This window comes from Carassius auratus, chromosome 28, assembly GCF_003368295.1.
Source record: "Carassius auratus strain Wakin chromosome 28, ASM336829v1, whole genome shotgun sequence".
NCBI classification, from domain to species: Eukaryota; Metazoa; Chordata; class Actinopteri; order Cypriniformes; family Cyprinidae; genus Carassius; species Carassius auratus.
In genome coordinates this window covers 17339942-17367798 of record NC_039270.1, presented here as the reverse complement: position 1 = coordinate 17367798, position 27857 = coordinate 17339942, and the positions used below count along the sequence as shown (strand labels likewise).

At 38.2% G+C, this 27857-nt stretch overlaps 1 protein-coding gene across 1 annotated transcript in view; it reads left to right on the top strand.

Annotated features, from left to right (window-relative positions):
- LOC113047039 (SH3 and multiple ankyrin repeat domains protein 1-like) overlaps positions 1–27857 on the top strand; it is a 109704-nt gene that overhangs the window by 54031 nt on the left and 27816 nt on the right. Inside the window, 13 exon segments of the mRNA XM_026208284.1 lie at positions 8182–8385; positions 9369–9440; positions 10465–10573; positions 14212–14366; positions 14466–14633; positions 16505–16621; positions 16950–17027; positions 17826–17892; positions 18266–18435; positions 18934–19058; positions 19236–19384; positions 20143–20256; positions 20626–20701. Of these exon segments, the coding sequence (XP_026064069.1) occupies positions 8182–8385; positions 9369–9440; positions 10465–10573; positions 14212–14366; positions 14466–14633; positions 16505–16621; positions 16950–17027; positions 17826–17892; positions 18266–18435; positions 18934–19058; positions 19236–19384; positions 20143–20256; positions 20626–20701 (1604 nt within the window).

Below are 27857 nucleotides of genomic sequence, written 5' to 3'. Positions count from 1 at the left end.
ACCTGCTGATTCTCCGTTCCTCTGCTTCCTTCAGTTTATTTCAATAAATACCTCATCACTTACCATTTACTCACCTTGTGGTCTCCTGTTCTGTGACAGAAGACCAGACCCCCAATATGGATTATAATAATGACTCTCTCTGCCAAGATGGCCATTCTCTGGAGCATTATGTGGATGAGTTTGGGGAAACATGTCCATTGGGTGAGTTGGAGTGATTCCGTTCTGAATCACATGTTCCTGATTAAACTGGATAATGACCTGCTAATCATCTTTATGCTTTTGGATGTTTATGAATTATCTCTGGTGGATTTTATTAATAGAGTTCTCAAAGTAATGGGTGCCAGTTTTTTTTTTTTTTTTTGGTGAAGCAGATGGAGATTCATGTGATGTTTCCCCAATTCCAGCCAGTGGCATGAGTTCACCCCAAGCCCCCACCTGAATCCTTCACATTCTTAGTCTCTCCTCTACAGAGTTCTTCTGTCCTGAGATCCACTCCATCCCGTTCTTTTTCAGTCATCACCGATCATGGCTGCTGATCCCGAGTCCACTCCAGCTTATGAGTCTGCCCAAAGGAGGAGGCGCAGGAGGAAGAAATGTGCCTCTGCAAGTCAAGCTCCTAACTACGACCCACTGTTTTTTCTGACTCTGGAATCAACCCCCAAGTTTGCTCCAGTATCAGCTCCAGGCTGTTAATTTGCTCCAGTCCTAGAATGAGTCCCCGGAGCTCCCGGCCCCAACCAGTTCCCAGTAAAGACTCAAGCCCCAAACCGGATTACAGAACATTCTACAGGGCTCAACCAGAGTTCATTGTCAGCCTCAGCCTCAGAGCAAGGTCTGTCGGCTTCACCCCCTGAGCAGAGTCAAGTGCCAGCTTCAGCCCTCAACAAGTGTCCAAAGCAGGCTCCAACCTTTAGAATCCAGTACAGGCCCCAGCCTTTGACCAGAGTCTGGTGCAAGCTCAAGGCCTTGACCACAGGCCAGAGCACATTTCAGCCCTTGATCAAAGTGTAAAGCTAGTTTCAGTCCCAGACCAGAGTCCAGTAAAGGCTCCTGCCTATGATCTGTAGGGGTGCACCGATCAAGATCGGCCGATCAAATGCGCATCTCATAAGTAAAGCCGATTTTCAGCATTTTCGTGCGTCGTTTGTCATGCAGTGTACAAAGGGAAACGAGAGGCGATAAGCCTTTTTGGTCGCCTCTCGTGAGGTATCGCAGTATTAAAGCAGGGCTACGAACCGATTTTCCGAGTTTCCCTCCACTGCGCATACGCGAAACCATAAACGAAACCATGGTGACACGTCGTGTAGTGTGGAGGGAAAACTTGAGGGGTTATGGCAAAGAAAAATAAAAATAAAAGAGGGAAGAAAGCGCCTGCTTACCTCCAGTTCGCGTTGCAAAATGGATAAAACATATTGGCCACATCTTCCGAGCCACCTGCGCGTCTAGATACACAAGCGCCTTTTTTTGGGGGAACGTTTCAGTACACAGACATCCGCATATCACAAAAGCAGTGCGTTTATCCCGGGAAAGCATGATTATTCTGAAACAGCCACAAACATTCGGGTTCTGAGGGATCCTATGTGTTGATTCGGTTGATTCCCCATGTATAGTGTGAGCAGTCAAATCGCAACTTGACGATTGGACCGTACAGTGACCGCATAAAAATCGTGAGCTTTGGCTTTACATTGCATGCGATCTACTTGTACAGTGCGAGTTGGTACCTTGCTGAAATCACACAGAAACAGTGTATGCCCGCCTTTAGAAATCCAAGTATGTTATCACTGCCAGGAGATTCCTTGCCACGGCCAGGAGAGCCGTTCCCCTCGCTGTAAGAATAATCTTCCCAGTCAAGGCCAGGAGTGCCGTTCCCTCTTTAATCAAAAGCTGCTTTTCCACTGTCGGACCAGTGCGAGCTAGTGCTTCAAATGGGCCGGGCGGGGCTAATAACCTCGGACCTGTAGCACAGAGGCCAAAATAGCGCTGCGTTTCCACCATCGGGCCAGGAGCTCTGCTGCGCTTTACTAAAACCTGCCATTTACACACCTCTCAGGAACAACATCATGCAACCCCATTATTTTACCACAAAGAGAAGTTATCCGAAAACGAATAAAAAAAATTGTCACAGGAACTAGTGCGATCACAAAACAAACACTATAAAAGCGGCCGTTTTGCACGCTTTGTTAAATATTTAAATCCAAAAGCATCGATGTTTTACTATAATAAGTGATACGTTGATCATAATGAATTAATTTATCAGGATTGAAAATTAGTCACACAGAAATAAAGTGTCCTTATTCAGTCGAGTCTGTTTCTGTTTATTTGTAGTCACATTTAGAAAAAATTATCATTTCTATGTTTTTATAAAAGCTCCCAAACAAAAAAAAATATTATATTTTTATGACAGACTTTGCGGAGCTAAACTCTCGATACGAGACCTATGGCAAAATATATTACTAAATAAATTAATGATTGTGATAGAGTATAAGAAGCTTACGTCTGATTTCTTCAAGCAGTTGTATTTACCATGTTTACTATGGTAACATTAATGCCTAGCGTGCATAGTCTTTTGCATCAGTTATAATTATTTCTGCCTTGTATGGTGATTTATAATCCACATCGGATCAAGTTATTTCAAACACTCGCTGCTGACTTAAAATGAGTTTTGAGCTCAACTTATTTTAAAAAGCTTTTAATACTGGTGTTATAGCTGTTAGCTTTCTGAAATGATCCACAGCGCAGATGCTCTCCAGATACAGAGAAACTCGGCCTGTGTTCATAACCTCTCCTCTAGCCCTAGCCGACCCGCTTTGGCCCAAGGTTTGCGTTGGGCCAAAAAACCTGGGCCATTGGCCCCAAGTAAGCACCGACGAGGCACAATCAAGCACCGGAAGTCACAGTGGCCTCCTTTTAGCTTGGTGTTGCGCCTTCCGGGAGGAGGTACTGTCACAAGTTAACCAGCCCAGTTGTCAACCCAGTCGCCAGCCAGTCATCTTACCACAAAGGACTCCATTTCCAAGCATCTCGCCTGCTACACATCTGCACCTGATCCCAAATCAGCACACCTGCCACCATTCGCCTCATCACTTATGGTATAAAGCCACCTTCACTTCCTCATTGTCTGGTCTCGTCATTGGTAATCCCTACACCTCACTGTTACAACAAGCCACTTATGTACCTGACTCAATTACCTGCATTTTCCCCAGTTTTCTGTCTTTTAGTCTTCAATGTTTCCTGCAAAGAAATGGGACCATGGAATGGGACTTATCTTAAAAGCTACTGTGATACTCACCTGCTGATTCTCCATTCCTCTGCTTCCTTCAGTTTTTCAATAAATACCTCATGACTTACAATTTACCCACCCTGTGGTCTCGTGATCCGTGACCACCTTAAGTATATCACAAAATGTGCCATTTTTCTGTTCTCAATTTTATACGCAATCTGCAGGGATCCCAGCCCTCTAAATCAATAATGTACTTTGAATGAAACCAATCTAGTAATGTAGGACAGCTAAACTCAGTTTATTTGTAATGAATTTTTGTAATGTCCACGTTAGCACATGTTTGTAAAAGGGTTAGTTCACCCAAAAATGAAAATTTGTCCATGTTTTACCAACCCTCAATGCAACCTAGGTGTATGTGACTTTTTTTTTTCTTCAGATGAAGCTAATCTGAGGTATAAAAAATTGTCATTGCTCTTCCAATCCTTTCAATGGGGTAAGCTGGTGTTTATTACCAACAGTTTAGTAGACTTGAAATAAAGTGCATGCATCTGTAATAAAATGTCCCTCACATGGCTCCGGGGAGTGAATAAAGTCCTCCTGTAGCGAATCCATGCATTTTGCAAACGTAATAAACAACACTTATTTTTTATTTTATTTTTTTCACATGTGCTGACTATGGAATGCGGAAGATGTATGCGTTGCGCGCTCCTCTGGGAAATGTAGGGAAAAAAGTCTCCTCTTGGCTTATATCGAAATTCTCCATTTTCTTTACAAATCCACATTTTGTGCTTCTAATTTGTTACCAGCATTTTGTTCTCTCTCCGTTCTCTCACCGCGCTAGTCACTAACTCTATTTTTAATTTAACTCTGGTCGTCTGAAAGAAGAAAGTGACATACACCTATGCTTCGAGGGTGAGTAACACATGGACAAAATGTTTATTTTTGGTTGAACTAACTCTGTAACATGACCCTATTCAGGATTGGTATTTTATCTGAAACATTGGTTTCCACTTATTTACTTTACATGTACATTAAATGGATAAGAGAGATAGTCTCTCAAAAAAAGTCACCAGAGCAGAAGTTAAACCAAACTATTAGATCAAAGTTGTCTTTTTTATATTTTAACTTTAACTGAATGTTGTATCTCTTGGCACTGAGCTTAATGAGAAAAAGTACAGAGAGAAAGAATAATAGTAATGGGCTCAAAACAGAATATTAGCTTAAGAACAGAGAAAAACAAGTATGAAAATGTCAAGAGAGAGAGAGAGAGAGAGAAGTAGCTCTTAAACAGATTCTTTATCAATAAAGCAATTAAACCAGAAGATACAAGCAAAGACATTTAGGCACATTTTGTTTAATTAGCTAATCTGTTTAGAACTTTTATCTGTAAATTGTTCCTCAATGCTTTGAAAACACCACAGGATGTCACGCTTATTATCAGAGGAAAATAAGAGAGGATGGCATTGTGAAGAAGTCTGTGGTTTGGACCTGAAAATAATAGCTCTTAGATTAACTGCCAAATTACTATAATTAGATATCATTATAATAAATCATTTTCCAGGTTGATTATCATTCCAACAAAATTATTGTAATCACATGGGTGCAAATGAACTCACATCTACATCTGTGCTGTGCACTTTTTTTAATAAATAATTTGCATTGTACATGAAGTGTTAAAAGGATAGTTCACTCAAAAATTACAGTTATTTGATTTTTACTAACCTAAAGTCATTTCAGACTTTTATGAGTTTTTTTTTCTGCAGTGGAACAAACAAGGAGATGTTTGAATGAACGTTCACACGGTTCTTTTCCATACATTGAAGTAGATATGAATAAGAGGCTGTCCAGTATGGTGGACCAGTAGTGCACAACACAACAAAATCGCCAAAACACAACGTATAGGACTGATTTCACTGTGGTTTGTTTCTGTTGTGTTGTGCTAATTTCGTTGTAGCGACTTGTTTCCATTGTGTTGTGCTAATTTCATTGTTTTGCGATTTGTTTTGCAATTTCTGTTGTGCTGATTTCAATAGGGCCTTTCGCACCACCGGAACCTTTTCATAGAACCAAATCAAATTGTGGAACTATCCACTCTTGGGCTTTTTTGCACCGTTGGAACTGCGTGCGATTTTAGTACCAGACTGCCTTTTTCCAGAACCAGATTAGCTCCTACTCTGCAGCAGGGTCTAACCAGCACAACTGGTACTAACCGTGACGTAAGTAGACATTGATTGGCCAGATGTGTTTGAAAATGTCCTCACCTGCCATGAATTAAAATGCTGTGTAACATACTGTAAACATTGTGTCAACTTATTTTGCAAGTGTGATGAACAGCGATAAAGGGACGGACGCTTAAGTGCTGGTACTTGTAGCAAAGGTAGCTCTGCAAGTTGTCATTGGAGATTCTTAGTCCTCCTTTCCGTTCTTTCAATCCCTTTACGTATACGTCCATAACTGTGAAACCCATGAGACACAACAGAAAACACAGCTCCGATCACAGCGTCCTCCATCCTCCTGTTGTTAACATTCTTCTTCTTTGTTAACGTTGTTGAACGTCACACACAAATGGCATTGCTGTCGACCGGCTTACATCATTTACTAATACACTCGGTGCGAATGCAACTCTTTAAATGGTACTGGGAAATAGTTTGTGCAAAATCGTCCCACTACTTTAGTACTGTACATTTAGCTCTGGAACTAAAACAGTGTGAAATCTTCTATTGTGGTTCCGCTTGTTTTCATTGTGTTGCGACTTGTTTCTGTTGTTGTGCTAATTTTGAAAAAAAAAAAAAAAAACACCATCCACTTGCACTATATGGGAAAAAAGCAGCATGGATGTTCTCCTGTAAACACCTTTCGTCTTCCACAAAAGAAAAAGAGAAATGGTTTAGGGAGGCATGATGCATGTATAAAAGATGATGAATTTTTCATTTCTTGGTGCACTATTTTGCATATCCTTGCATATGCAAAATGTTTGACTTGTATATACTGAAATGTAAGTGATCTCATCAGGTCTCGATATTCCAAATTGTCTGTGAGGTTGTCCACACCACACCCATGACCTCTCTAGGGCAGAACTCCCTCCAGTGCACATGCTCTCCGTAAGATTACAGTGAAAACCGTGCACCATACCATAGCGCACTGATACAGTCTATGGCACCGAGGGACTGCTGAGATGTTTCTATGGCAACCTGCAGCTTGCTCCACTAATGAACTGGTTGCCATGGTGATGGGGATAGGCTGTGTGCAAAGTGTGAGACTGAATAACAGAGGGCGGAAGAAATTTCACACTTCTGTGCCACTGCATGTACGCACACACACACACACGCTCTCTATTTCTCTCTCTCCTTCTCTCTCTCAGACACACACACATACAAGAGGACAGTGCAGGAAACTGACCATTTGGGACTTAACCCCTCAACACAGACACGGACCAATCCCAGCAGCTCCTTAAGGTCAGAGGAGGGGATTTCTGTCTAACACTCTGCTGCAGGGCTGTCCCATTTTCACATTTCCTGGAAGCGCTACTGTCCCAAAATCCAGCTCGAAGCGACTATGTCCCTTAGCCTGGAGCTTGTGCTCAAGCTTGTAGCCTGCAAGGGATTTAGGTGATGTTGCAGCAGGAACCGAGCTGTCCTTTCCGAGTGGGGTCTGTCACAAATCACGTCCCAATTCCCGAGCGTCTACTGCAGTACCTGGGCAGGCTGTGGATTGTGGTTATTACTGCAGGCTAATTAATAAATTAGCATTGCCATTTAGCACTACCAGGGTGACTAAAGTCTCAGATTGGATGTTAATGAAGCTGATGGACAGGTCCCCTGTCAGGGGTCTGCTAATCCAAAAGAGGGGATGTTTCACCTCAGTGAATCACAACGTCTCCCTCTAGTGCACATCGGTCAGAACTGATATTTTATTTATTTTTGGGTCTCTTAAAGGTCAATAGGAATAAATTGTCATTTACAGTAGTTGTTTGGTAGTTATTAACAAATACAATTTTCATTTTATTTTCAAGCATGTATATTTTATGTGAATAATGTAAAATATATGAAAAAAAGTCATTTTAATAAATATAATAAAAGAGTCATACAAACTTCTGTTCAAATGTTTGATGCCTTTTTCTTATTCAAAGAAACAGTGAAACGGTTAATAATTTGTTCGAAAAATAATGTAAAATGTTTCTTGAGCAGCTAATCAGCATATTATGTGATATTTGAAGGATCATGTGACAATGAAGACTGGAGGAATGATGCTGAAAGCTCAGCTTTGATCACAGGAATGAACTACATTTTATTAAAATAAAGAAAAGCGAAAAAAGTTATTTTAACGTGTAATAATATTTCATAATATTGCTAGTTTTTACTGTATTTATGATTAAATAAATGCAGCCTTGGTTAGCAGAAAACACTTCTTTTAAACTTCTTTTAAGGACATTAAAAAAAAAAAATGTACCAACCCCAAAGCTTTGAATGTTACTGTGAATAATAAAAATGTAAATAATAAAACAATACACACACACACACACGCACACACACACACACATATATATATATATATATATATATATATATATATATATATATATATATATATATATATATATATAAACACAAAAAAAGGCATAAGTATTATACATGTCTGAAATGTAATATTACAATATAGTATTTGGTCACACATTATTTAAAGGTCAAATTCTCACTATTAACAAACCAGTAACTGACTGTTACCTCAATAAACCTTAATTTTCTGCTTATTAGTTGTTAAGTTTGGGTATTATTGGGCAGGATTAGGAATGTAGAATATGGCAGTGCAGAATATGTGCTTTATTAGTACTAATAAACAGCCAATATGTTCATAATAGGTTAAAAATTGTTCCCTATACTCAAGTGTTACTTTATATAATGTAATATAATATAATCGTTTTGTTTATCTAACAGCCAGTTGTTCTCTCTCTGTTTTTGTAGAAGTGTCTGAGGTTTAACCCTGATGCAACCGTATGGAAGGCAAAGCAGCAGGTGTTGTGTAGTCTAACTGAATCTCTAAGGGATGTATTAAACTACGGCCTTTTCCAACCTGCTACTGATGGGCACGATGCCAAGTTCCTGGAGGAAGAGAGGCCGCTCCGCGAATACCCACAATCCTTTGAGAAAGGAGTGCCCTACCTGGAGGTACCCTTCCTTTTATTCTCCTCTTCATTTTAGGCAAATTAGTTTACTGACTTTTTTTTCTTCTTTCTTTTTATTTTTAAAGTCTTGTTCTATAATTGAATGTGAATGTTGGTGCTAGGAAACTGCTGCTTCAAATTGTTTGTTGCCTTGGTGATAATAATTCTTTAAGCGGCTTCTCTGTTAACTATGAATCCTAATCACCCTGATATGGTTCATTGGAGATTTGTCTTACAATGTAAAAAAGTAAAATGTTTTATTATTATTATTATTTGTAGCACACAAGGCAATTAATGTTATACAACAGTATTCAACACAAAGTCTTATTAATTCACAAAAAAAGCATTATATCTGAAGTTTATAGCTGGGGTTGGTGAATTCAATTTTTTAGTATTATTTATAATGTTAGTATTTATTGTTATTTAAAAAAAATTTTTTAAATATTGTATATTTTAGAATTTTTTTTTAATACGTCTCGCTTAAATTTATTTGTTTCAGTCAGTTTCCATGTCATCATTTCTAACTGACATAGTTTTTTTTAAGTGTTTCATCTAAAATGTATATTTTATTTTGACTTAATTTGGATTTAAATTACTTTTTTAATCGTTGAGGTAATATAAAATAAATAATAAAACAAATGAAACTATGAAAAGAAACTATTTTAATAGTTTTGGTTTACATGAACATTAATCAACACAACAATACTATGAATTGTGCCATAAACAGGAGTTAGTCCACCTAGAAAAGTAGTCCTTCCTCAGAGAACTTTACTAATCACAAAAACTTTTATTTTGAAAAGATTTCTGTAAGGGTTTTTGAGAAAAGACCAACATTCGTGCTTTTTAACTCTACTTATCGTATCTCCTTTTCCTTACATTAATGTAACCATTTTTTTCCCTCCACAAACTGATGGACATTTCTTTGATAGCTCCAAGATAACTGTCTTCCACTGATTTTGGATGTTTGACTGTTTTTCTTTCACACAGTTCCGCTACAAAACCAGGGTGTACAAACAGACAAATCTAGATGAAAAACAGCTGGCCAAACTACACACAAAGGTATGCGTCTCCACACAAATCATCAAATTCTTTTCTAAAAATAGAAGTATAAAGTGAACATTCAAAGTGTGCTACTTGCATCTTAGTCTGCAAGTTTAAGGGTCATGATGAAACCCCCTGTTTCAGCACTGGTTAGTTCTCACCACAGTTTTAGAAATGCTCAAAAAAGAGTGTGTGGTACACTGCGATGCAGAGTGGAGGGGGAAGAGGGGAGACAGACGACACTACTTGTTTCAGACAGTTTCATTTCACTCCCTTTGAGTTAAAAACACAAATAAATGGCCAGCCATTTGCACTCTGCTTCACACACACACACACACACACACAAACACACACACACACACACACACACACACATATATATATATATATATATATATATATATATATATATATATATATATATATATATAAATATATATATATATATATATATATATATATATATATATATATATATATATATATATTCATGCATAATTTAAATAACTTTACATTTAAAAAATTTAATATTTTATGAGAGAACGCAACATCACGGTTGTCTGAGCCAATGAGCATTAAGCTGTGTTGTCGATTCCCATCATGCTTTTTATCAGCGCAGTCGGTGGAGAGAAACTGCACTTGACTGCACAATCCCACACAGCCGCCTCGACGACATGACATCAGAAAAAGTTGGCCGTAACACGGACACTTTTCTAACTGGCATGCATCTCAGGGTGATCACTGCACAGATTCTGGTCATCTCAAACAAACCTATTGTCCTTTGCCCTGTCACAAATTGTGATGTCAACACTATGTAGATGTTTAACCTGGGAGATGAAAATAGTGCAAAAAAGCTTGAAATGAACCCGTTTTCTTTACAAAGAAATGAAAATGACGGTTGCTAACATGGTCTTCTATGATGTGCAACACAAACACCTCTGCTAAATTGTCTGAAAAAGAGGTCTGGGGTTTCATGACCCTTTGATAAGTAGCTTATCCTCAGGGCACTGCCTAGCATGACTGTATGTGTCTCCCCCTACAGGCCAGTCTGAAGAAGTTCATGGACTACATCCAGGCTGGGGCTGTGGAAAAGGTTGCCAAACTTATAGACAAAGGCCTTGACCCCAACTACCATGACCCTGATACAGGAGGTGAGGTGCCAGGCACTACACTGTTCTCTTCCTGTGAGACTTAATGAACTTTCCATTAGTGAACTGAATAATGAATTTCTGCCAGCAGAGCAGAAACTGGTCCACACACATGCTATATGCATATGGAAATAGGGCTGAATGAATATTCAGTGAGCGTGTACAGGACATTTGCATCTTCTCAAATGATCCATGCAGTTGCCAACAAAAGTCATCTGGAGTTTAAATTATGCAACAAATGCGTAAAGTTAACGTTAGACTCAGTAGCTGCCTCCAAAATAAACAAACAAAAACCCAATTACTACACTTGGGCTGTTTAATGAGATGAAACAATTACTGCAGCTCAGCGGTTCAGTTCAATGCGTGTCAACAGAGCAAAAACCACTGAATAATTTGAATGTATTTGTAACGGGGCATCTTTGATGGCATATTAATTCAAGTTTTTAGCGCTTTGGCAAGCATTTGGTGAGCTGGAGACATGGCCAGACATGCTGTGAAAGCCGTTTTATGGACCAGATGACAATGCAGAGTAATATTAGCATTCGTTTGCAGCAGTGTTTGACTTGCAAGAAGGCTACCTTGAGTGTTGTTCACAGTTTGTGTCGTCTGCGTTGTCACAGAGTTGATGTTGTGCTTGCCAGGCTGACAGTCACTTCTCGAAGCAGAGCCTGCTAACAAGGAGTGAGAGCTGCAGCAACATTTGCAACCACTAGGAGGCTGATCCAAGAGAAAATTGATGTTGCAATTAAAGAGATAGTTTAGGCTAAAGTCAATTTTTTGTTTACTCACCTTCATGCCATTCCAAACCTATTTAATAAGGAAAATAAATATATTTAACTTTCAATTGATTGAATACATTAATTGCAAAAAAAAAAAAAAAAAAATGGTTTACGTGTTTAAATATGCAGATGTTGCAACATCTAATTAAATATAGACTCATTTGCATACATTCTGGAGTAAGCCAGGTTCAAAATTCTTGTTTTTTATGTCTTTCTATCACTCCATAAATCAGAAAATAATTTGTCACCAGCCAGAAAAAAACAATTTCACCACTTTTTAGGAATAAAATGTTAAGTGTAAATGTTTTAAATATATAAAATCATGAGGAAACAAAAGGTCCTCTGTAAAACTCTTCTGAAAATAGATAGGAATACCATTTTTGTTTATGTAAATATTTCTGAGGTGGAGAGTTACGGTTCACTGCCTGAGAAAAAACTCCTGAGAAAACTGCCTTTATTATATGTATAGTATTTGAAATCTACAGATAAGTGGAAAAAAAATACAATGAAATAAACACTTTAAAGTGTATTTTGGATGATTTCTTTCCACTAATCTAAAAACAAAAATATGTTATTAAAAGTTGAATAGCCCAAATCTCAAAATTGACCAGTGCATGGCCTTTTAGCCTTTTAGATAATTTACTGAAAACATATGCACTGTATGTGTATTATAAAGCTGTTAACCATTGCAGCCGAATCACTGGGTTGAATTTGGGATCTGGGTCAGGCTGATTTGTGAATCAATCTTATGACTGAATCGTTGTGAGCTGTATCAATGGATTTATTAAAAATATACAGTGCCTTGCTAATGTATTCATACCCCATTATTTTTCACATTTTGTTTTGTTGCTGCCCTATGTTAAACTGATTTAAATTAGTTTTTTCCCCACAACAATCTACACTACATACACCATAATTGTAAAGAAAGAAAAAATAAAAAGTTTTTTTAACGTCTTTGCAAAATTTATTAAAAATAAAAAGCTAAAATGATTTCATTACATAAGTAGGCCTATTCATACCCTTACCTGGGACAGTTGAAATTTAGCTCAGGAGCATTCATATTGCTTAAAGATGTTACTACACTTCAAGTGAAGTTAACCTTTGGCAAATTCAGCTGCATGGGTATGATTTGGAAAGGCACACACGCCTTAATAAAAAGTCTAACAGCTGATAATGCATATAAGAGCAAAAACCAAGCCCTGAGGTTAAAAAAAAAACTGCCTGTAGAGCTCAGAAACGGGTTTGAGTCAAGCCACACATCTGTGGAAGAGTTCAGAAGAAAATTCTGCTTCATTGAAGGGTGACAGAAGCATGTGGTCTCTGTTGCCCTTAAAGGAAGAAGTTTACTAGAACTAGAACTAGAACTAGAACTAGAACTAGAACTAGAACTCTTCCTAGAGCTGGACTTCTGGCAGAATTGAGCATCTGATGGAGAAGAGCTTTGGTTAGTGTGGAGTGTGGCCATTTCACTTGAGCTCCATGATCATATGTGGAGATAGGAGAAATATGAAGACACATGAAAACACACTTGGATAAAATACTAAAAACCACCTATAGGACCCTCAGACTCTGAGAAACAAGATTTTCTGTCTGATGAACCTCAATTCTAAACATCATGTTTGAAGGAAACCAGCTCTGCTCATCACCTGCACAGCACCATCCCAAAAGTAAAGTGTGCTGGTGGCAGCCTCATGCTGCGGGGCTGTTTTTCAGTGACAGAGACTGAGGGACTCGTCAGAGTAGAAGAAAAGCTCAGTGCAGCAAAATATAGAGACAGTCTTAATGTAAACCTAGTCCAGAGCATTCAGAAGCTCAGACTGGGCCAAAGGTTTAACTTCCAGCAGGACAATGACCCTAAACACAGCAAGAGTGGCTTATAGACAACTCTGTGAATGTCCTTGAGTGACCCAGCCAGAGCCTGGGATTGAACCCAGTCAAATATTTCTATTATCTGACCTCATCCAACCTGACAGAGCTTGAGAGGTGAAGAGACGAGGAGAAGAATGGCAGATAATTACCAAATACTGATGTGCAAAGCTTGTCGCATCAAACAAAAAAGACTTAAGGCTGTTAAGATTCTTCAGCTAAATATTTAGTTAAGGGTATGAATATTTATGCAGTGTACTTATTTCAGTTTTTTTTATTTATATACATTTACGAAGTTACAATTCTTCTTTTGGTTTGTCAGTATGGTGTATGGAGTGTAGATTGATGTGGAAAAAAAAAGTAATTTAAAGAAGTTAATAAGGCAACCACTTAATAAAATGTGAAAAACATTAAGTTGTATGAATATTTTCCCAAGGCACTGTGTGACTCGAAAGGGCAGCTTCTACATCATCACATCAACATGCAGACGATCTTGATCGATTGGTTTAGGTCAAAACTTTTTAGCCAAATTGTTTAGACTGTTTAGTTGGCATGCCAATAATGTATTTTATTTTTTCCAGATTTTAATTTAGAACATGTTTATTACTTTATTTTTTATGTTTTTCAACTCTTCTTCTTACAAAATGTCTCTACCGTAGTGTCTACAGCAGTATAATAATGTTAATTTTAAACATTTTTTCTTTTTAAATTTCTATAAAAAATTAATACATTTCACTAACTTTTTCAAATTATGTGCAGTTTTGTAAATATTATCCACAGAGCATTGCAAAGTCGTGAAACTACTGTTTTCTGTATGTAAAAAGTTTGGAAGTGTTTGGAAGCTGCAATTTAATAATATAAGACAATTACTGTTTCCCTTCTTATTGTCATATAATATAACTGTTATATAAATAAATAAAAAACGGTAAGAAAGGAAACGGTAATTGTCTATTTGGCTATTGTAACTGTCCGATTGTCCTCATGTGTGTGTGACAGAAACCCCACTGACTCTGGCCGTACAGACGGAGCCGGGCGGAGGGGAGATCATCAGGGTGCTGGTGATGGGGGGAGCTCACATTGACTTCAGGGCAAAGGATGGCTTGACCCCTCTCCACAAGGCTGTCAGAGCCCATGTGCACACTGCCCTACTGGTAACACATAGCATCTCAGAACCATGATTAGGATGACTTTATGTTTGTAATCAGAAAGTCATATTTAAATGTAATTGTCTGTTTTCTGGGTGTTTTTAGACGCTGTTGTCTTTGGGGGCATCTTCTGATTATAAGGACCGCCGCGGGCTGACACCACTTTACCACACTGTGCTGACAGGGGGCGACACCTCCTGCTGCGAGACCCTCCTCTTCCACAGAGCCAAGCTGGGGGTCCGTGATGAGAATGGCTGGGACGAGACCCATCAGGTACAAAAAGTGCTTAGAAGAACAGTGTGTGACATATACAGGAAACACATGAATAATAGAAGTGTATAACTGCTGTAACTGATATACTTGATGTACCACACAACAACTGTCTAGTGTTATTCTAAACATACAAATTCATATATATATATATATGTAACAATAATTTGATAATTCATGTAATTTTATTGCAGTCGATTATAACAGTTAGAAAAGTGAAAAATGTAAGGTTTTTTTTATTCTATGGGTTTGATTTTTGTGACCTATTGTATCTGTCAATCATTCATTCATTCATATGTCAGGAGAAGCACTCATCTACCCTGCATATTATTCACACGTTATGTTTTTATGTTTGTTTGTTTTTTGTTTTTTGGATACTTACGGTACCATTACAGTAAGTTTGCAGTATGTTTGTTTTATTCTGCAAGCATGCATTAAATTGATCAAAAGTGAAAGAAACAACTTCACATTGTTACAAAACGACAACGTTATCATGGTCCCCACAAAAATATTAAGCAGCACAACTGTAAAATTCTACTTAAACTGTGGAAATATTAAGAGATGTCATGAGAACCAAATAAGCATATACAGTAATAAATACAATTTTAAAATGTATTAAAATTGTAATAATGTTTCATAGAACAAAAATTACACTGTATTAAAAAAATATAAATGTGACCCTGGACCACAAAACCAGTCCTAAGTGTAAATTTTTGGAAATTGAGATTTTTACATCATCTGAAAGCTGCATGAATAAGATTTCCATCGATGTATGGTTTATTAGAATAGGACAATGTTTGGTCAAGATATAACTGTTTGAATATCTGAAATCTGAATCAAAATCAAAATACTGAGAAATTCACCATTAAATTTGTCCAAATGAATTCTTAGCAATGTATATTACTAATCAAAAATTAAGTTTTGATATATTTACAGTAGGAAACGTACAAAATATATACATGGAACATGATCTTTACTTAATATCCTAAAGATTTTTGGCATAAAATAAAAATCTATAATTTTGACCCATACAATGTTTTTTGGGTTTAAGACTGGTTTTGTGCTCCAGGGTCACATACAACCTTGGTAAGCATAAGAAACTTCATAAAACACCACCACCATACTATTCAGATATTATTATGTGCCTTCTTACACTGTACAAACTTTCTTGAGTGTTTTCACAGTTCCTCCGTCTGTAAAGCTTCATGGAGACTAACAAGAAAATGTGTTCCTTTTTTCGACTCATATTACTCTAGATATCATTTAGCATCATTAGTAATATTATGGGAATGATTACAATGATTCACATTTAAACTGAAAACAGTCAAATTGTGGTTGAAAAACACACTTGCAAGGTTTCTCCTCCCTTTAATAAATCACTTTATTATTACTTTTTATAAATCACTTTTTAGCCTTTAAAAACAACCAGATGGAATCTTTAACAAGAATAAAGTCATGTGCAATCTTTTGTGGCAGAATTTAATAATTATCAAAGCTAAACAAGTTGCTGACAGACATTACAAACATAAAAGCAATAAAGACTTACAAGTTCAAGAATCCGATCTTAAGTTTCTTCCAAGTATCACCAGTTGGGAATCACTGCTCAGTCCTTGTTCTCTCTCTGTGCATGTGTGCATTTCCATATCTATTTCGATTCTTTCGTTCTCTTCCTCTCACTCACACATCCACTGTGGTGTTAATTAGCAAAGGTGTCTGTTCTGACGATGTATAAAATCTATTCCTCCCTCCCTCTTTTCCCTTCTGTCAATGTCAAATGAATGTTTCTGTTCTTCCTATCCACCTCTCTTTTCTCTTTCCTCCTCTCCTCTCATTCTTTGTCTATCCTGTTCTCGTTCTCTTTTTTCTTTCTCCAGGCTTGTCAAAATGGGAACTCGCAACACTTAGAGCACCTGCTTTTTTATGGTGCAGACTCCTCATCCCAGAATGCCTCAGGAAACACTGCCCTGCACATATGTGCTTTATATAACAAGGTATAACAGCTGGTCCTGACACAAAAATCAAGTCAAATTATAAAATCTCATGTTGAAAATGCCTGTCTTAAACCAGCGGGAGTTTTCAGGCTGGTTTGTGCTAACTAGTGCTGGTCAAGCATACACATGCTCTTCAGCAGTTGGTCAACAGAATGCTGTTTCCAAGCATGCTTTAAAGATCCCTGTGAAAATGTCATTATTTTGTGTACAAGTTGTGTATTTACTTGGGGCATAAAGTTGCATGATGTACAATGCTTGTTACATTTTATGGTCAGCATCAGATGGCTTCAATATCTTCAGGCCGTTATTGTCTAATTTCACCATGTAGGAGAGCTGTGCCCGCATTCTGCTGTATCGAGGAGCCAGTAAGGACACAAAGAATAACAGTGGGCAGACCCCCTTCCAGGTAATTATGAGACATTTGCATGTTGTTATTTGTGTTTGTTTTTAAACGCTCTGCATATCATTAACTGGTTGAATCAAGTAATTAAATGAAGCTAAATTCTACAAACCCTCTTCCAACCTTATGTTGGTAAAGATAACTTCTAGGTAAAGAATGTTTTTGGATTTTAAGATGCCTCCTCCCATCCATTTACATTTATTAGATGCTTTTATCCAAAGCGATATTCAGGCTATTCATTCAGGCTATACATTTTGTTTTTCACCAATATGTATGTTCACTGGGAATTGAACCCACAACCTTTTGGGTTGCTAATGCAATGCTGTACCACTGAGCCACAGGAACACCTATTCCAGTTTAATATGCATGGATAACTATAAGTTAGTATAATAATAATGTCTACAATTATGTAAACATCTTGATTCTGCTGACTTATTTAGTGCATGTGTCGGTTTAATGTCAAAACGTGTTGTGCTTGTAAACAAATTTTTATTTTATTTTTGCACTTAAATCTGTCGATGCTTGTGGCACCGAAATGGCACCTTTCACTTGCGGTTTCGTAGCTTGTATCGTTTTTTGCATGCATTGCGAGTCCCAGGTGGAGTGAAGCTGCAGCGAGCCGAAAGAGTTTTACTTAACCTCAGCCATCTCCACAGATCCAGCTGTGACTGTGATCGTGCGTTTGTGTTTTAGATCAAGGGAAGTAAATGCATGTGTGTTTAGTATTGTGTTATTCCCAAGCCTTGCGTCACTGTGCGTCATTCACAGATGCAAATATTAATCGTAGGTGAACTTCTTTTCTAGGTAGCTGTGATGTCTGGCCATTTTGAGCTGGGAGAAATCATTAAAAACCACCGTGAATCAGACGTAGGTAAGGAGCGGAGATTTATTTTGGTTGTGCCGGTATTTTTATTCTCAGTGAGACAGTTTATTTGCTCTTCAAACTGTGTGACATTTGGAGCTTGATACTTTCGTCTCTCTTTAGCTGCTTTGCGATTCACACAGTCCCTAAGCAGTGTTGACTGCTCTCTACACACTCAGCAGGGGATCTGTTGAAGTTCACTTCATTTGTAATGCTTTGCAACATCACTGAATACAGACCACCCATGCAGTGTACGATTGTACACCGAATATCCTGTGAAGTGCATTTTGCAGGACATTATTTGGCAATTGGAGCATAATTCTGTCTGTCTTGGCATCTGTTCTCTCTCGATATGACTGTTTCTCTCCTGATTTGATGTCAGTTCCCTTTTTGGAGTCTCCAAAGTATGCCCCCCAGAGGAGGGAGAGTTCTCGTACTCTTGGATTGCCCCATCCTCACCCCTTCTTGCGGGCCAACAGTGACAACAGTATGAATGTGCCAGATTGGATCGCTTTTCCCAATGCTGCCGGATCAAGCCTAGTCTCCGTGCAGGTAATTTATTGTTTTGTTTTAAAAACAATGTTTCATGTATAAATAAATACAAAATTGTGGGGGTCTGTACGTTTTTTCCCCCCAAACAAAAATAAGGTACTTGTTTTGTTTTTTGTTTTTCCTTATCATTTTATTAAGAAAAATAACTAATTGCATATTTCTTTCTGAAATTAACTGCGATTAATCATGATTAACCCCACCTAACATTAAAGTTTTTAAATATAGTTTTTTATTGCAATAATTTTACATTCAATATTCAAATGAATGTAGAAACAAAATAAAGACAGTATATATTTAATGTTTGTTTAATAGCCTCTTTTTATGACTGATAGCAACTATCACTGATACCAATGCTAATAATTCCCCATATATTTAAATAAAGTTATCAAACAACTAAATTCTAAATTTTTGCATTTTGTGCATGCAATTTAATTGTTATTCTTCGTATTTATGTTTGAACTTTAATTGCTACTCATCGTGTTAATGTCTATCTGTCAGGGTCTAAAGCATGGTGGCACCTTGCGTAGCTCCAGCAGTCCCCGTGGAGCACGAACCCGTTCCCCGTCCCGTGGCCGAACAGGCGACCGAGACGATCGGAGCCGGCAAACACGAGGAAGACAAGGGTGAGAAAGAGAGAGTAGAAAGGACAAGGTTATAGCTTGTGATTCAGCGAACTCTATGCCTAAATCATCATCAATATTCACGTCCTCTGAAGACGTACAACTGAATGAGTCGAGCCGGTAATAAATGTGCATAAATGAATGTTAACCCTGTTGTCTGATACGTGTGCCTTTGTACAGGGCTGGCTCTATCAGTAGTCAGGGCACAGCAAGCGGGCAGCGGCGCCGTCTCTACAGTGCCGTGCCTGGCCGTGTGTTTGTGGCCACCCGCTCGCACTCGGCCCAGGGGGACCGTGAGATCAGCTTCAACAAGGGAGACAAAGTCAAAGGTGAATGGGTGTGTGTGTGTGTGTGTGCCTCTGTGTCAGTGTGCGTTGTGGGAGAATATGTGTGTATGTCAGCAAGAGTGCCGTTAAATGTTTGTTTGTTTCTGTATGTTTTTCACAGGTGTGGATAAACGTTGTCTGTGTATGTATTCTGGTGATATGTGTTGGTATGTCAGTATATGTCTGTTTGTGACCAATAACAATGTGCATGTTAGTGTGTGTGTATGTGTGTGTTTTATATTAGAGTCCATTACTCTGTTTACATCTGTCACCATAGCTTGCATACGTGAATGTTTTTTAAAGAATTAGTAAACGCATAAGTGATAGTCATTTTGCATGTGATTTGTGATTGAGCCGGGTGTGTGTGTTTGTTTGTACTTCAGATTGTGCTCTAAGTGTGTATCAGGGGCGTCTTGCACCTATGTTTTTTAATTGGGTACAAGGGGCAGTCCTAGCTGTTTTGGTGCCCTAAGGGGTATAAGATTATTATTTTGATGGTTCATTATATGAGTGTGTGCAGGGGATCCACATTCAAAAACTGAACTGTCATTTCCAGCCTGAGAAATGCAGTTCTAACTTTCTATTCATCAAAGCATCCTGAAACAAATGTGGAACCTAAATATAAAAGATGGTGATTCAAAATCCAGTTGTCTGGTCATGGTGCTTCTGGTCTATATATTGTGTTTTCATTACATTGTGCATTGTTCATGTTTCCTGCTCGCACACACACACTGTTGTTTCTCTCTCTCCTCTTCTCTCAGTGTTGAGTGTGGGTGAAGGAGGTTACTGGGAGGGGACAGTTCGCGGGCGCACGGGCTGGTTCCCCTCTGACTGCGTGGAGGAGGTGGCTCTCCGCAGCCTGGAGTCCCGTTCAGGTGAGACTCCTCATGCACCTGCACACACATTATTTGTTTCAAAGACGTCCACGCTACACTCAGAGCTGTCATTTTGATAGACCCAGATGGAGGTGTAGGACAGTCGGACTGCCACAGCTTCCCTGTGATGTTGTGATGTCAGACTTGGAGAGGGAGAGCAGTTATGATGACTATTAATAGTTTACAGCACTACTGGAGTGTGAGAGAGACCGATTGTGCCATTTCACGCTGGCTAAACTCACCGTGGTTTGGGGCCCAGCGCTCTGTCAGAGCAGGAAACTTCAAGTCGGACATATATTTTCCTGTCATGCTGTAGTTGCACCCTCACACCCAAGCTCATGTGGATGCGGTTGTGTGTGCGTCTTTCAGAGAGCCGCAGCGAGAGAGCCAAGCGACTCTTCCGACACTACACCGTTGGATCCTACGACAGCTTTGACGCGCCCAGGTAAGAACACTTTCAAATTTATGGATGTGCATTGCTAATATGTAGATGTCGATTTGTTGTAATGAAGGACTTCCTGCTGAGAAGGCCAGTTTAGAGTTAGTTTACGCTGGTTTGTTGCTGATTTAGGTAGTGGACTAGTGTAAAAGAACCACTAAGGCGTAAAATACAAAAAAAATACATAAATACAATACAACAATTGCATTCAAAGTACATCTTGTTAGTTTAAGGTAGTTAAGAAGCATCTAAAATGTTGGTCTTTTCAAGTTGCATTCTTCCCATATAGATTTGTTTCCCAAAACTTCCCAAAAAAATTTGCATTCTTTATTATCTACTCGCGTGTCTTGTGGGTTAGTCTGTGTTTCGTTCAGCACGTGGAGAGTTTTCTGTCAGTTGTTCTGAAATGCTGCCGTTGGCTGTGACTCACCTGAGGAGGCCTTGGCGTCTTTTCTCGCACTGCTGTGAGTGTGAGTGATAGACTGACGGGCATGTAGACGGAGATGCCAGCGTGTGATTCATGCATCTCAATGTTTGCGGCTTGTGAAGCTGGTTTTGGAAGTCAGATGCGAGTCTGTTATTTGAAATTAATTTCAGAATTAAACAGCTGAGACTGACGCTGAAGAATGTAACACTGAATTGAACTACAATACTTTACAATTAGTCATCCATCATTTAAGCGGATAAAGTGTGGCATTTCGATTCAAGCTTCATATTTCATGTAAGAGTAGTGTACTAAGTGTATACCAAGTGCAGTGTAATGTTCAAAGGGATAGTTCCCCCAACCATCCCTTTACACCCCTGTGCATTCCTCTGCTTGTAAACAAGTCTCAGCACATCTGGGTTTTCATCAGAACGCCGGCTCCTGTGTCAGCTGGGTCAGCTGCGTCAGCAGCATCACACACGTGTGTTGTGGTACTCTCCTGAATGCTGGTGTTGACTGACCTGGGGCATGTACCATGATGGTAGCTGAACAAATTCAGACTTACAGGATTAGTTTTGAGTTGACAAAACCAAACCTCTCCAATCCGGCTTTGTTGGTACCATGATGCTGTTCATCAACTTTCTTTGTCAATTCGGGCTTTGATCCTGAGTTTGTGGAGCGCGTGCACATGAATGTGTGACATCACTGGCGAACAGCCAATCACGAGCCTTGGAACACAAAGCAAGTTTGATTTACTTCTCGTGAGAGACCCAGCGAGATTCAAAACTAAAGGTTAAAGGTTTTGCTAAAGGTTAAGAGATTGAAGAATATGACAAATTTAAATGTCATATGAAAAATGAAGGAGGACTAATAAAATAAATGATCTTGTAGTCACAAGTGGAACTTGTTAACTTAGTTTATACATTTGAAAATATATGGTGATAGAGACTTGAACATATAAATTCAGATTTGTTTTTTAAATAGTGCAATCTTTTGATACTACAGCTTATTTATATTACATGATCTGTATACATTAATATTTAATTAAAATAATTTATAATAACTGTTAAACTAAAATTGCTTGTGTGTAAGAGATAAATAATAATATGAATCACTATAATTATATAAATCATAAAATGACTCAGTTATTATCATTAAAGCTGGACTTCTATTTTTTTTTTTTTTTTTTTTTTTAGCATTAGTGACCTTTAATTTGGAGCAAAATAAACTGGAGTGACTTTGTGTCAGACATGTGTCACTTCTCTCACATCTGATTGGTTCACCTTCAGTCTGAGATCTTGAATCCAGAACATAACCTGCCCCGGAGCAGGTTAGCCGTGCAGCGTAAGATACCATGGCAACGAACACCGATTAAAGCCGAGCTACTTTCATAGTACCTAAAACCCAGGGTTGGCAGAAACTAAGCTGAAACATAGCTGGCTAGCCACCTAATCCAGCTTCATGGTACAGGCCCCTGGAAGAGAAGAAAGCGTTGAGTAAACGTATTTTTTTTTTTTTTTTTTTGCACACAAAAAGTATTCTCATAACTTCATAACATTACAATTGAACCACTGATGTCACATGGACTATTTTAATGATGTCCTTGCTACATTTCTGAGCCATAAAATATTTCAGTTGCTGTGAAGATTCAGAAAACTATTAGATTTCATCAAAAATAATTTTGTTCTGAAGATGAAAAAAGGTCTTAGAGGTTTTGAATGGTATGAGGCAAGTATGAGTAATAAATTACAGAATATTCATATTTGGGTGAACTGTCAATTTAAAGCTCAGTGTGGTAACCAGAAGGTTGTAGACTTGATTTACACACACACAAAAGAAAATCTTTTTTTTTTTTTCTAATGTGAAGTTCCTTAACACAAAGTTTGTTTGATTTTTTTTTATTTAAGATCTGCTTCATAATGGAGTTTTATATTTTTTATGCTTAAAGGATTAGTACATTCAAAAATGAAAATTATGTTATTAATGACTCACCCTCATGTTGTTTCAAACCCGTAAGACCTCCGTTCATCTTTGGAACACAGTTTAAGACATTTTAGATTTAGTCCGAGAGCTCTCAGTCCCTCCATTGAAGCTGTATGTACAGTTTACTGTCCATGTCCAGAAAGGTAAGAAAAACATCATCAAGTAGTCCATGTGACATCAGAGGGTCAGTTAGAATTTGTTGTATCATCGAAAATATATTTTGGTCCAAAAATAACAAAAACTACGACTTTATTCAGCATTTTCTTCTCTTCCGGGTCTGTTGTGAGTGCGACTGCTGTGGCTGTTGACGTATGATGCTGCTGACGTGTTATCTTTGTTCGGCGCACCAGAAAACACCTCAGTAGCATCATACATCAACAGTTTTTGTTATTTTTGGACCAAAATGTATTTTTCGATGCTTCAACAAATTTTAACGGACCCTCTAATGTCACATGGACTACTTTTATGATGTTTTTCTTACCTTTCTGGACATGGACAGTATACCGTACACACAGCTTTAATGGAGGCACTGAGAGCTCTCGGACTAAATCTAAAATATCTTAAACTGTGTCCCGAAGATAAACGGAGGTCTTACATGTTTGGAACAGCATAAGGGTGAGTTATTAATTACATTATTTTTATTTTTGGATGAACTAACCCTTTAAGTCTTTAAATATTTTTTTAATTGTTTCAGCAATAAACACTTAATATTTTTCCAAATATGTATGATTAATTCTAAGACTGGAAAATTTGTTAACAAATTATTGTAAAGAGGATTTGGTTCCACTTTATATTAGGTGGTCTTAACTACTATGTACTTACATAAAACAATAAGTACAATGTACTTATTGTGTCCATATTGTATTGTAAAACACTTTTGCTGCTATTGAGATGGGATAGGGGTAAGGTTAGGAAGAGGGTTGGAGGTATGGGTAAGTTTAAGGGTGGGTTGAGGTGTAAAGTATGGGTCAACAGTGTAATTATAAATGTAATTACAGAAATTAAATACAGATGTAATTACATGTAGTTTTTTTATATATAAGTACAATGTAAAAACATGTATGTACACAATAAGTACATTGTACTAAATTATTAATTAAAATGTAAGTACATAGTAGTTAAGGCCACTTAATGTAAACTGGGTCTGAGGATTTTATTTTATTTGCTTCTGTATTTTTTAAAATTAATTTATTCATATTTTTTATTAATTTATTTTATACAGGGTAAGTTGCCATTCATTTAAAATATGCTTTATGTGTTTAATATATATGCTGTGCATCACACATTTCTAAATGCAAAAACAGATTCTTTTGTGGACGGCTCCTAAATCATCAGTAATCTACTTTTATAGGATGTTTCACATAATCAGTGTCATGTGACATGTGTCACCCAGGGCCGTTGTCAGGGGCTTGGGGAAATGAGGGGAGTTACTGAGCTCCTCTATGGTGTAGCCTACTCACTTGGCCTTGGGGAGCAGGGTGGGACTAAAAATACTGACACACCTATGAAATGAAATACTTTGCGCAAGACTGTAATACCTGTATTTGGTGGCCATGTTGTAATCTCACTCTCTATCTCAGTCTGTCTAACTGTCTGTGAGTCATGTGTTGGTAACTTAACACTGCTGTGCTCTTTTCATTAGCACCTCACAGTAAACATAAAGCTGCCTCATGTGATGTCATTCTGTCCCAGTCGCAAAGAGAGCTCACATTCACCTCATCACAGCAGCCTGCAAGACAACACAATACAAGCCTAGCAAATTATTTACATACAAATATACACATAATAAATCCGATTTTTAATGTATACTCTGAATCTCACTGATCACGCTCGCTTACTCCCATTCGTGCATGTGTAGAAATACACTAAAAGACACACAGATTGAAACTTCTTACTGTGTTTTCAGTTTGTAAATGTTTTTTCTCACCCCTCTATTTTTGGCTTAGTCACCCCCTCGTCCCGCTCCACCTCTCCCTTGTGCTCTCTCTCTCTCTCTTTTAATTCCTCCCATTTTACTAACCCCCTGCACTCTTTCATTTTCTCTCCATCACCCTCCCACCCCTGTGGTGACTCCATCTGGAGGTCATACTATGAAGGGCACTAAAGAGCAAGGGAAAGAGAGAGAGAAAGAGAGGGATGAATGCATGGATGCATGGATGAATAAATGGATGAAAAAGCATCTTGCAACTACTGACATGACCAAAGAGGAAAAAAAACTTTTTGGCACCTTACCCTAAGTCTTTATACAAGTGTGAAACATGTTAGTGTAGTAATAAAATCAGTAGTAGTCACCAGCTATCATTTTTGATGCAAAACGCTATTTCATTTATGTAAATGAGGATAGCAAAATAAAGTAAACTGTGTTGTATTATACCCAAACATTCTGGGTTGTATTATACCCAAAGATTTGACAGTGGGCTGCCAGTAAACCTGATAAAAATTTGGGACCAGAAATTATTCAGACACTTTGACCTGACCACGTTTTGCTTTAGTGTTTTTTCTTTAATTGCTAATGCAACCTTTTTACACCAAAGACTGAACAAAATTAAACATTGCTTGCTAATTGTTTGACCTAAATCAATAGTGTAGTTAAATTCAACAGCTGACAGCTGTTCAGCTTAATATATTACATACCTTTCTAGCAAGCTTATCTGACATTATCAAGATAAATTTAATTTGTTCTGCCACAGTTTAACTCTGAGTTCTTGTCATATTGTCCATTTTCTAAACTATAGCAAATAAAGTAGTAAAAAGGTTAGAAATGTTGAATGTGTCTGAAAAAAAATTGGTTTGACTATGTAAATATATATATAAACAGAGAAAGAGAGAGAGAGAGAGAGAGAGATGTATGTGTGTGTGTTCAAATTTCTACTTCTACTAATACATTTAATACATTTTTTTTATCTTTATAGGATAGTTTTAATGTGTTATGAACGCATGTCAAATAGCATTTAAAAAAAAAAATATTAACCTTGATTAAGTTCTATAAAAATATTCTCATCAAACTGTCTCTATTCTTCCTCCAACCTCTCAGCTCTTCTGTTCTCACCCCAGCCCCACTTTTCCAGAACCCTACAAATCACTATGTCCTTTCTGGCATCGCCTCACCACCTCCATCATTGTCCTTCCCTCGCAGAGTCATTTTTAATAGCAGCTTCCTCTCTCTGCATCATCCTTCTCTGCTCCTTGTCTTCCTTCGGCCTGTGCGAGCTCAACTGTGTCATAATTCCAGCGTCCCTGTCCCTGAGCGCCCTGCAGCACTCTCTTTTTCCCTTCCCAGTGCACGTGAGCTTTTTATAGGACAGTGATCTGCGTAATAGGGTCAAGGACGTCCAGTATAATTTCAGGTAAAAGTTCACTGAACGAGTCTGCTTGAACACGGCTGCGCAGTCTTCCGCTGAAAACGTGCCAGCAAGTTTTCTGGCATCGATACAGATATGGGAACACGTGCACAAATACATACTGTACTGTACAGGCACACATACGCCTTCTGCCACTATCCACACTTCCTTACCCCCTCTCTTCCTGCTGATTCTCCCTCTCTTTAGCTCTCTCTTTCTCTCCTCCTCTCTCTCTCTCTCTCTCATGCTCTTCATCACACACATGCTCTGAATGAACAGCGGTGTGGTGTAGTCTACCATGCTGGAGGACAGAAAGAGTGTGAGAGTTGTAGAAAGAGGAGGAATAAGGCAGTAGATTGTGGATCCAGCAATGCCGTAGAGAGCGAAGGAGGCAGAGGGAGACGGAGGGGGGAGGGCAGCGAGGACAACATCGACATCCAGCGAAAGAGGCTTTGACAGAGATGATGTGAGTTCTTGCTTTCTCTCCCCTTTTGCTCTCTCTTCATCTTCTTGTTCATGTTCGTGTCTTCTGCTTCTCAGCTCTCTCATCCCTGACTGTGTTTCTTCTGAGTGATGGAGATGTGCTGCTGCGTTTGCCTCCCTCACTCGCTCGCTGTCCTCCTTCATTCATAGGATCTGTTTTGTTTACAGACATTGTTAAAGGAGAGGGAGGTGACAGGGGGAGGGGGAGGGGTCTCTCTCTACCTTCTTGTGCAAGCGTTGTCTGGTGGGTACATTGGTGTGCTTGTTTTTAAAGGGATGGATCACCTTTAAGTGATAATACTGTCATCGTTGTGTTCTAGAACACTATGAGAAGTTTAACCGAATGACCAAGCTGCTTTATACATTTAAAGGATTGAAGACCCTATACTGTAAAATGCTGTTTCTACCTGATAAAATTACTTTTGTTGCTAAAAAATGTATGTATTTTGGTTGATTCAGTGATAATTATATATTATTGTTGACCTAAAACCAGTTCACTTAAATCAGTTTTTTTTTTTTTTCAGTGTAGAGCGGTGGTTCTCAAATAGCATCAGCAAATCTCTAAGGGGGCCTCAGGCTGACTTAAAATAATTTGAATTCAACTAAAACAACTAATAATCAAAAAACTGCATAAATGAGGTAAATTAGTACATTTAAATAGATCATGTAAATTAATAAAATCTTAAAATTAATGGACATTACATAGCTGTGGCAAGCTCTAAAAACTGTATTGGGTAGAAATTCTGAGTAAAAAAAATATTGTGTGTTTTTTATGTGTGTGTGTCTGTGTGCATGAAAACAGTGGTAACCCTGAAGAACATTCTCTTGGGAATGTTTTTGTGAAGAATTGTGGACTTTGGAGTCCAAAAGGTCCAAAAGGGTTGAAAAGAATTGTTCTAGGGCTGTCAAGCTCCAGAAATTACAAAAAACA